At 44.7% G+C, this 11,580-nt stretch overlaps 1 protein-coding gene across 1 annotated transcript in view; it reads right to left on the bottom strand.

Moving 5' to 3' along the window:
* Positions 1 to 2,954: 2,954 nt before the first annotated feature.
* The window catches only part of LOC139230215 (probable G-protein coupled receptor 139), an 84,683-nt gene continuing 76,057 nt past the window's right edge, over positions 2,955 to 11,580 (bottom strand). The window contains exons 3-4 of the mRNA XM_070862053.1: positions 5,996 to 6,024; positions 2,955 to 3,150 (exon numbers count right to left, since the gene is read on the bottom strand). Of these exons, the coding sequence (XP_070718154.1) occupies positions 2,955 to 3,150; positions 5,996 to 6,024 (225 nt within the window). The remainder of the gene's footprint in view (positions 3,151 to 5,995; positions 6,025 to 11,580) is intronic.

The raw sequence follows: 11,580 nt of genomic DNA, 5'->3' as shown, positions 1-11,580 counted from the left end.
GGACCGATCCTGTCACTGCTTTCCAAATGCGCTGCTATTTCATCTTTAATAATTGATTCCAACATTTTCCCCACCACTGATGTCAGGCTAACCGGTCTTTAATTCCCCATTTTCTCTCTCCCTCCTTTTTTAAAAAGTGGTGCTACATTAGCTACCCTCCAGTCCATTGGAACTGATCCAGAATTATTAGAATGTTGGAAAATGATCACCAATGCATCCACTATTTCTAGGGCCACTTCCTTAAGTACTCTGGGATGCAGCCTATCAGGCCCTGTTGATTTATCGGCTTTCAATCCCATCAATTTTCCCAACACAATTTCCTGACTAATAATGATTTCCTTCAGTTCCTCCTTTGCGCTAGACCCTTGAACCCCGAGTATTTCTGGAAGGCTATTTGTGTCTTCCTTAGTGAAGACAGATCCAATGTATTTGTTCAATTGGTCTGCCATTTCTTTGTTCCCCATTATAAATTCACCTGATTCTGATGCAAAGACCTACGTTGGCCTTCACTAATCTTTTTCTCTTCACATATCTATAGAAGCTTTTGCAGTCAGTTTTTATGTTCTTTGCAAGCTTCCTCTCATACTTTATTTTCCCCCTCCTAATTAGACCCTTTGTCATCCTCTGCTGAATTCCATATTTCTCCCAGTCCTCAGGTTTGCTGCTTTTTCTCGCCAATTTATATGCCTCTTCCTTGAATTTAACACTATCCCGAATTTCCCTTGTTAGCTCCGGTTGAGCTACCTTCCCCTTTTTATTTTTACTCCAGACAAGGATGTACAATTGTTGAGGTTCATCCATTTAATCTATAAATGTCTGCCATTGCCTATCCACTGTCAATCCTTTAAGTATCATTTGCCAGTCTATCCTAGCCAATTTAAATCTCATACCATCGAAGTTACCTTTCCTTAAGTTCAGGAACCTAGTCTCTGAATTAACCGTGTCACTCTCCACCTGAATAAAGAATTTTACCATATTATGGTCACTCTTCCACAGGGGGCCTCGCACAACATGATTGCTAATTAGTCCTCTCTAATTACACAACACCCAGTCTAGGATGGCCAGCTCTCCAGTTGGTCCCTCAACATATTGGTCTAGAAAGCCATCGCTAATACATTCCAGGAAATCCTCCTCCACCACATTGCTACCAACTTGGTTAACCCAATCTATATGTAGATTAAAGTCACCCATGATAACTGCTGTACCTTTATTGCACGCATCCCTAATTTCTTGTTTGATGCCATCCCCAATCTCACTACTACTGTTTGGTGATCTGTACACAACTCCCACTAGCATTTTATGCCCTTTGGTATTCCGCAGCTCCACCCATGCGGATTTCACATCATCCAAGCCTCCTTGGAAAAAATGTAACATCCCCACCGACTCTTGGGAATCCCTGGCCCATGACCGCTCAAAGTCGAGGGGAAGCATCCGGGAAAGCGCCGAACAACTCGAGTCTCTTCTCCAGGAGCGTGTGGGAGACAAGCGTAAACTACAGAAGGAGCGCATGACAACCCAAGCACCCCACCCTCTCGTCCCTCCAGCCACCACATGCCCCACCTGTGACAGAGTCTGTTGGTCCCATATTGGCCACATCAGTCACCTGTGAACTCATGTTAGTGTGGAAGCAAGTCATCTTCGACCCCAAGGGATGCCTAAGAGAAGAGAGAAGTCAGATTGTCTTAGCGAAGAAGCAACACAACGATAATTTTTAAATGCCTCTTGTTGATTCCTTTAACGTGAGACGGGGAATATGACATTGTAATTGATTGTAGTTCGATTAGTTATAAACACAACGTATACAAAATAAACTAGATGAATTAAAAAGCAACACCTTTAGTGACTAGTTAAACATCTGCATAGCTTTAGCAGTAATAATTAGGTCGATGGTGACGACGAAATACTGTGGCTTAAAACAAGGCAAGGGAATACACATTAAATGGTACGACACTGAAAAGTGTAGAGGAACAAAGGGACCTCGGAGTGCAGGTCCACAGATCCCTGAAGGTAGCAGGCCAGGTGGATAAGGTGGTTAAGAAGGCATATGGAATACTTGACTTTATTAGTCGAGGCATGGAATACAAGAGCAAGGAGGTTATGCTTGAGCTGTATAAAACACTGGTTAGGCCACAGCTGGAGTACTGTGTGCAGTTCTGGTCACCACATTACAGTTAAAGATGTGATCACACTGGAAAGGGTGCAGAGGGGATTTACAAGAATGTTGCCTGGACTGGAGAATTTTGGCTATGAGGAAAGATTGGAGATGCTGGGTCTGTTTACATTGGAACAGAGAAGGCTGAGAAGAGACCTTATTGAGGTGTATAAAATTATGAGGGGCCTGGACAGAATGGATAGGAAGGACCTATTTCCCTTAGCAGAGTGGTCATCGACCAGAGGACATAGATTTAAAGTAATTGGTAGAAGGTTTAGAGGGGATATGAGGGGAAATGTCTTCACCGAGAGGGTGGTGAGGGTCTGGAACTCACTGTCTGAAAGGATGGTGGCGGCAGAAACACACACCACATTTAAAAAGTACTTGTATGTGCACTTGAAGTGCTGTAACCTACATGGCTATGGACCAAGAGCTGGAAAGTGGGATTAGCTCTTTGTCAGCCGAAGCGGACACAATGGACTAAAATGGCATCCTTCCGTGTTGTAAATTTATATGGTTCTATGATATCGTCCATCATGCATTGCCGGGGGTGATGTGTTTCTTTTGCATCCAACGAGGTTCGCCGTGTTAGCGCTCCACACCTCCCCATTGTCACATTCATCCATATTCAGGGGTCTCTCAGTTCAAGGCAACAGGGTTTCCCACAGATTGATTGGCGTTAAATGCATAGTAAATCCAAGGAATATTTTAGCCACTATATATAACACGCAAGCAATTTGGGTTTGCAGAAACCCTTGCCTGGGTAAAGAAAGCAAATAGTCTTATTTTTGAAAAGGAAATCTTATCCAAACGCTGCTGGTGAAGATAACGATGCCAATTCTGTTCTTCTTGTCCGCTTGGTTGAAAAGGCACTTGCAAATATTGTCAAGGATCTGAAACCGTTGGCGTCTCCAATAGACGTATCTTCATCCATGTATTCACTCCGGTCTGGGTCCTCTTGATTGGTAATGAGCGGCTGTCGGGTAGGAACTCTGCTCCTTGTCAAACGGCAATATGTTACAAGTACGTCATAGAATTGTGTGAGGGCCAATCTTCAACAGTGATCAATAAACCGAATATATTGAGCTATTTGACATCATGGGCTCCTTTGTACAGGAGTGGTGAGACCACACCTGGAGCACTGCGTACAGTTTTGGTCTCCTTATTTAAGGAGGGATATAGTTGCATTGGAGGCAGTTCAAAGAAGGTTCACGAGGTTGCTTCCTGAGATGAAGGGGTTGTCTTATGAAGAAAGGTTGAGCAGGTTGGGCCTGTAGTCATTGGATTTTAGAAGAGATAGAGGTGATCTTATTGAAAAGTATAATATTCTGAGGGGACTTGACAGTGTAGAAGCTGAGAGGATGTTTCCCCTTCAGGGGAATCTAGAACTACGGGGCATAGTTTCAGAATAAGGGGTCGCACAGTTAAGATGGAAATTAGGGGAAATGTCTTCTCTCAGAGGGTTGTGCATCTTTGGAATTCTCTTCCCCAGAGAGCTGTGGAGGCTGGGTCATTGAATGTATTCAAGGTGGAGACGGACAGATTTTTGAAAGATAAGGGAGTCAAGGTGTTACACTCATAATAAATGGTGAGACTGAGTACTGTGTATAATGAGCAAGTGTGACCTTAGCTCCTTTATTAAGATTCCAGAGTGCAAGTACCTCGTGGGTGACCTGCTCGTATACCGTGGGCCCTCTGGTGGTCAGGTGTAATGCAAGTTACAAAGGGTTAAATATATAACACAAGGGTTATGGGAGCGGGCGGGGAATTGGAGTTGAGTCCAAGATCAGATCAACCATGATCTTATTGAATGGCGGAGCAGGCTTGAGGGGCCAAATGGCCTACTCCTGCTCATATTTCTTATGTTCTTTGCTTTTGTCTCGTGCATTTTTCTTGAATGGTTCCATCGAATAACGCGCTCGATGTCGAGACAGTATCAGCTGTGGCTCAGTGGATAGCACATTCTGGCCCCTAAGTCAGAATGTTGTGGGTTCAAGTCCCACTCCAGGGAATTGAGCACAAAAGAAATCTAGGTTGTCACTTCAGTGCCGTGCTGAGAAAGTGCTGCACTGTCGGAGGGTCAGTACTGAGAGAGCACTGCAGTGTCGGAGGGGCAACATTGAGGGAGCACCGCACTGTCGGAGGGGCAGTACTGAGGGAGCGCCGCAATGTCAGATGGGCAGCACTGAGGGAGCGCCGCCCATGTTGGAGGGGCAGTACTAAGGGAATGCTGCACGGTCTGAGGGGCTGTACTGAGGGAGAGCTACACTGTCAGAGGTACCTTCTTTCGGATGAGACATTAAGCCGAGGTCCCGTCAGCTCTCTCAAGTGGACTTAAAAGATCCCACGGCACTGTTTCAGAGAAGAGCAGGGGAGTTCTTCCTGCTGAATCCTGCGAGAGTTGGTATCAGCGCCGCGTGTGGACGAAATGCTGTTTGCGCCCAGTTAGCGCTGCCCAGGGGCGCTATCAGGTGGCACAAAAGAGACGAATTTCTCACCCAAGTCTACAAACCCTCCCACTTTGACTACAATACCGCTGATAAGTAGCGAGTGCAGGAAACCATCGCCAATACTGGAGAATGTGGTCAGAAATATTTAGGTAATGGCGGAATCGCTTTCCGATTGACGTGTACTGAGGTATAACTAGGGAAGTACATATTTGCCTTTGAGGGAGTGCAACAAAGGTGCACCAGACTGATTCCTAGGATGGGGGGATTGTCCTATGAGGAGAGAGTGAGCAGACTAGGCCAATATTCTCTCGAGTTTAGAAGAATGAGATGTGGTCTTATTGAAACACAAAAAATTGTTGCAGGGCTTGACCGGGTAGATGCAGGGAGGATGTTTCCCCCTGGCTGGGGGGTCTAGAACCAGGGGTCACAGTCTCAGAATAAGGGGTCGGCCATTTAGGAATGAGATAAGGAGAAACTTCGTCACTCAGAGGGTGGTGAATCTTTGGAATTCTCTACCCCAGAGAGCTGTGATGACTCAATCGTTGAGTATGTTCAAGACTGAGATTGATGGATTTTTGGATATTAAGGGAATCAAGGGATATGGGGATCGTGCAGGAAAGTGGAGTTGAGTTACAAGATCAACCATGATCTCATGGGCAGGTAGAGCAGGAGCGGTGAGGTCGGGGCGAAGCAGCGGCGAGAGATTGTAGAGCGACGTGATCGGGGCCCAGGAGAGGCGTGAGTTCAGAGCCCAGAAGAGGCGAGGGCCCAGGGGCAGCACGGGCCAGCCCACACTGTGATATGTGTGCGCACAGGGTTCGTGCAGCAGAACTGGTCTCTAGTCATCTTGGTTAACCCTTGCAAGATCTCGCTCTGTCAAGCCCGTGTGGTGGCTGGTGTGCAACGGCCACCTCACGTTAAAAAAATCCACGCATAGGCATCTTCCACCCTTCACGATGTAATTTGGGACCTGGAATATTAGTTCCTTCATTGAAACACCTGTGAACTCATCCCTTTTTGGCATGGAAGCAAGTCATCCTCGGTACGAGAGACCGCGAAGAAGAAGAGAATAAGAATAAGAATGGCAGAGCAGGCTTGAAGGGCCGAATGGCCTACTCCTGCTCCTAATTCTTATGTTTTTATGTTCTTATAACTGATGTGCCTACAGCATGTTACTCTGAAAACATTAATGGAGCGGGTGGAGATTTTGAACTTGCCGCACTGGCACAAAACTGGCATTCCTGATCGTCCGCTCGTTACACAAAGCGCCCGGTTCTCAGGCCCATTAATGCCTAGCCGGATGATCCACACAGTTACTCTTACGCCTGAGGAGGGAAGTTACAAATCCGCCCCTTTCTAACTTCAGTTGGTGGTCACCCATTTCGCTCCTTACCTTTCCTCTCCCAGCAGTATCCGGATTTCCTGTAGTGATTCACGACAAAGAATTAAATCACCAGGAAAAGTAACGCTGCCGCGCAAAGCCCAATAATTCCTTTCCTGTTCAAAGATCCTTGGAAGTAAGGTTGGAGAAACAACAGTTACATTTCCATTTGAGCTGCATGATATAACTACAGGGACATCACTTCAAATCCGGCAACCTCGGGTCTGGGTCCGGGACCGGGACTATGCCGGTTTTCGGATTTCACCGGATTTCGGACAAGAAAATCAACAAAATTAGTCGCCTGTCTTAGCTTTATTTATGTGGTGATCAGAACCATGTGCAGTTCTGGTCACCACATTACAGAAAAGATGTGATTGCACTGGAGAGGATACAGAGGAGATTTACGAGAATGTTGCCGGGAGTGGAGAATTTTTGTAATGAGGAAAGATTGGATAGATTGGGGCTGTTCCAGAGGAAGCTGAGAGGAGACCTTATTGAGGTGTATAAAATTATGAGGATCCTGGATAGAGTGGATAGGAAGGACCTGTTTCCCTTGGCAGAGGGGTCAACGACCAAGGGGCATAGATTTAAAGTAATTGGTAGGAAGTTTAGAGGGAATTTGAAGGGAAATTTCTTCATCCAGTGGGTAGTGGGGGTCTGGAACTCACTGCCTGAAATGGTGGTAGAGGCAGAAACCCTCATCACATTTAAAAAGTACTTGAAGTGCCATAACCAACAGGGCTACGGACCAAGAGCTGGAAAGTGGGATTAGGCTGGATAGCCTCTTGTTGGCCGGCATAGACATGATGGGCTGAAATGGCCTCCTTCTGTGCTGTAAATTTCTATGATTCGATGATTGTGTTTGAATGGATAAGAGACACAAGGAATACTCGGGCGGACTGGGTCGAGGGTCATTTGGCAAGGCATGGACTGATTGCACGCCAGTTAAAGCACAGCGGCAAAGCCGATATCGAGTCCGGCCCGCCGGTTTTTACACAATAATTCCGGATTTCATTTTACTGAATATCAAATGGGATTTTCTCAAAAATGTCCGGTTTCCAGACAATTCCGAATTTCGGACAGTTGGATTTGAGACGTTGTACCTGTGCACTAAAACATATTGTGGTGATTCTTATTCCCTAGGGAAAACGGGATTGTTTTCAATAAAAGTAGGCAACTAAGCAAATAAATCAGTGACTAAAGTCCGAAGGAACTTCTTTCCTTCATGTTTTATTTCGGTGAGTATATGTTAGTATCAAAAGCCAACCTTTTCAACATATCTTGGTTTGGAAATAGGCAAACAACTGGATAGCAAATAGATAGATCAATTGCATGCATAATCGAACGACAGACAGACAGATATTGATTGATTGATATTGATGGAGAGAGAGGGAGAACGCGAGATAGATAGAGAGTGAAATAGAGAGATGGATAGAGATAGACATAGATTGTTAGAACATACGAACATAAGAAATAGGAGCAGGAGTAGGCCATACGGCCCCTCGAGCCTGCTCCGCCATTTAATACGATCATGGCTGATATGATCATTGTCTCAGGTCCACTTCCCTGCCCGATCCCCATAACCCCTTATTTCCTTATCGGTTAAGAAACTGTCTATCTCTGTCTTAAATTTATTCAATGACCTGCTTCCACAGCTCTCTGAGGCAGTGAATTCCACAGATTTACAACCTCTGAGAGAAGAAATTCCTCCTCATCTCAGTTTTAAATGGACAGCCCCTTGTTCTAAGATTATGCCCCCTCGCTTCATTCTCCCCTATCAGTGGAAACATCCTCTCTGCATCCACCTTGGCAAGTCCCCTCATAATCTTATACGTTTCGATACGATCACCTCTCATTCTTCAGAATTCCAATGAATAGAGGCCCAACCTGCTCAACCTTTCCTCAGAAGTCAATCCTCTCATCTCCAGAATCAACCTAGTGAACATTCTCTGAACTGCCTCCAAAGCAAGTATATCCTTTCTTAAATATGGAAACCAAAACTGCACGCAGTATTCTAGGTGTGGCCTCACCAATACCCTGTATAACTGTAGCAAGACTTCCCTGCTTTTATACTCCATCCCCTTTGCAATATAGGCCAAGATTCCATTGGCCTTCCTGATCACTTGCTGTACCTGCATACTAACCTTTTATGTTTCATGCACAAGTACTCCCAGGTCCCACTGTACTGCAGCACTTTGCAATTTTTCTCCATTTAAATAATAACTTGCTCTTTGATTTTTTTCTGCCAAAGTGCATGACCTCACACTTTCCAACATTATACTCCATCTGTCAAATTTTTGTCCACTCACTTTGCCTGTCTATGTCCTTTTGCAGGTTTTTTGTGTGCGGCTCACACATTGCTTTTCCTCCCATCTTTGTATCGTCAGCAAGCTTTGTATGGTCAAATCACGAGGTAGCCTTGAGGAGGAATTCATAGAATGCATACGGGATTGTTTCTTAGAACAGTATGTTACAGAACCTACAAGGGAGCAAGCTATCTTAGATCTGGTCCTGTGTAATGAGACAGGAATAATAAACGATCTCCTTGTAAAAGATCCTCTCGGAATGAGTGATCACAGTATGGTTGAATTTGTAATACAGATTGAGGGTGAGGAAGTAGTGTCTCAAATGAGCGTACTATGCTTAAACAAAGGGGACTACAGTGGGATGAGGGCAGAGTTGGCTAAAGTAGACTGGGAACACAGACTAAACGGTGGCACAATTGAGGAACTGTGGAGGACTTTTAAGGAGCTCTTTCATAGTGCTCAACAAAAATATATTCCAGTGAAAAAGAAGGGCGGTAAGAGAAGGGATAACCAGCAGTGGATAACCAAAGAAATAAAGGAGAATATCAAATTAAAAACCAATGCTTATAAGGTGGCAAAGGTTAGTGGGAAACTAGAAGATTGGGAAAATTTTAAACGACAGCAAAGAATGACTAAGAAAGCAATCACGAAGGGGAAGATATATTACGAATGTAAACTTGCGCAAAACATAAAAACAGATCGTAAAAGCTTTTACCGATATATAAAACGGAAAATAGTGACTAAAGTAAATGTTGGTCCCTTAGAAGATGAGAAAGGGGATTTAAAAATGGGAAATGTGGAAATGACTGAGACCTTAAACAATTATTTTGCTTCGGTCTTCACAGTGGAAGACACAAAAACCATGCCAAAAATTGCTGGTCATGGGAATGTGGGAAGGGAGGACCTTGAGACAATCACTATCACTAGTGGGGTAGTGCTGGACAGGCTAATGGGACTCAAGGTAGACAAGTCCCCTGGTCCTGATGAAATACATCCCAGCGCATTAAAAGAGATGGCGGAAGTTATAGCAGATGCATTCGTTATAATCGACCAAAATTCTCTGGACTCTGGTTAGGTGCCATCGGATTTGAAAGCAGCTAATGTACCACCTCTGTTTAAAAACGGGGGCAGACAAAAGGCAGGTAACTATAGGCCGGTTAGTTTAACATCTGTAGTGGGGAAAATGCTTGAAGCTATCATTAAGGAAGAAATAGCGGGACATCTAGATAGGAATAGTGCAATCAAAGCAGACGCAACATGGATTCATAAAGGGGAAATCATGTTTAACTAATTTACTGGAATTCTTTGAGGATATAACGAGCATGGTGGATAGAGGTGTACCGATGGATGTGGTTTATTTATATTTCCAAAAGGCATTCGATAGGTGCCACACAAAAGGTTACTGCAGAAGATAAAGGTAGGTGGAGTCAGAGGAAATGTATTATCACGGATCGAGAATTGGCTGGCTAACAGAAAGCAGAGAGTCGGGATAAATGGGTCCTTTTCGGGTTGGAAATTGGTGGTTAGTAGTGTGCCACAGGGATCGGTGCTGTGACCACAACTGTTTACAATAAACATAGATGACCTGGAAGAGGGGACAGAGTGTAGTGTAACAAAATTTGCAGATGACACAAAGATTAGTGGGAAAGCGGGTTGTGTAGAGGACACAGAGAGGCTGCAAAGAGATTTCGATAAGTTAAGCGAATGGGCTAAGGTTTGGCAGATGGAATACAATGTCGGAAAGTGTGAGGTCATCCACCTTGGGAAAAAAAACAGTAAAAGGGAATATTATTTGAATAGGGAGAAATTACAACATGCTGCAGTGCAGAGGGACCTGGGGGGTCCTTGTGCATGAATCCCAAAAAGTTAGTTTGCAGGTGCAGCAGGTAATCAGGAAGGCGAATGGAATGTTGGCCTTCTTTGCGAGACGGATGGAGTACAAAAGCAGGGAGGTCCTACTGCAACTGTACAGGGTATTGGTGAGGCCGCACCTGGAGTACTGCGTGCAGTTTTGGTCACCTTACTTAAATAAGGATATACTAGCTTTGGAAGGGGTACAGAGACGATTCACTAGGCTGATTCCGGAGATGAGGGGATTACCTTATGCTGATAGATTGAATAGACTGGGTCTTTACTCATTGGAGTTCAGAAGTATGAGGGGTGATGTTATAGAAACATTTAAAATAATGAAGGGGATAGACAGGATAGGGGCAGAGAGGTTGTTTCCACTGGTCGGGGAAACTAGAACTTGGGGGCACAGCCTCAAAATACGGGGGAGCCAATTTAAAACCGAGTTGAGAAGGAATTTCTTCTCTCAGAGGGTTGTGAGTCTGTGGAATTCTCTGCCCAAGGAAGCAGTTGAGGGTAGCTCATTGAATGTATTCAAGTCACAGATAGATAGATTTTTAACCAATAAGGGAATTAAGGGTTACGGGGAGAGGGCGGGTAAGTGGAGCTGAGTCCACGGCCAGATCAGCCGTGATTTTGTTGGGTGGCGGAGCAGGCTCGAGGGACTAGATGGCCTACTCCTGTTCCTAATTCTTATGTTCTTATGTTCTTATTAATGTTGGGGAAGTCCAGAACCAGGGGTCACAGTCTAAGGCTAAGGGGTAAGCCATTTAGGACCAAGATGAGGAGAAACCTCTTCACCCAGAGAGTGGTGAACCTGTGGAATTCTCTACCACAGAAAGTTGTTGAGGCCAATTCACTAAATATATTCAAAAAGGAGTTAGATGAAGTCCTTACTACTAGGGGGATCAAGGGGTATGGCGAGAAAGCAGGAATGGGGTACTGAAGTTGCATGTTCAGCCATGAACTCATTGAATGGCGGTGCAGGCTCGAAGGGCCGAATGGCCTACTCCTGCACCTATTTTCTGTGTTTCTATGTTTCTATAAGTTTGGCTACTTACACTCGGTCCATTCTTCCAAGTCATTAATACACATTGTAAATAGTTGAGGTCACAGCACTGATCCCTGCGGTACCCCACTAGTTACTGATTGCCAACCTGAGAATTAACCATTTAGCCCGACTTTCTGTTTTCTGTTAATTAGCCAATCCTCTATCCATGCTAATATATTACCCCCAACTCCATGTGCTTTTATCTTGTGCAGTAATCTTTTATGAGGCACCTTGTCAAATGCCTTCTGGAAGTCGAAATACACCGCATCCACTGGTTCCCCTTTATCCACCCTCTTTGTTACATGCTCAAAGAATTCCAATAAACTTGCCAAACATGACTTCCCCTTAATAAATCCACGCTGACTCTGCCTGACTGATTTATGTTTTTCCAA

Source organism: Pristiophorus japonicus, chromosome 19 (genome assembly GCF_044704955.1).
Source record: "Pristiophorus japonicus isolate sPriJap1 chromosome 19, sPriJap1.hap1, whole genome shotgun sequence".
NCBI lineage: Eukaryota > Metazoa > Chordata > Chondrichthyes > Pristiophoridae > Pristiophorus > Pristiophorus japonicus.
Note: the sequence above shows the minus strand (reverse complement) of the source record. Positions and strands in the feature narration are given on the sequence as shown.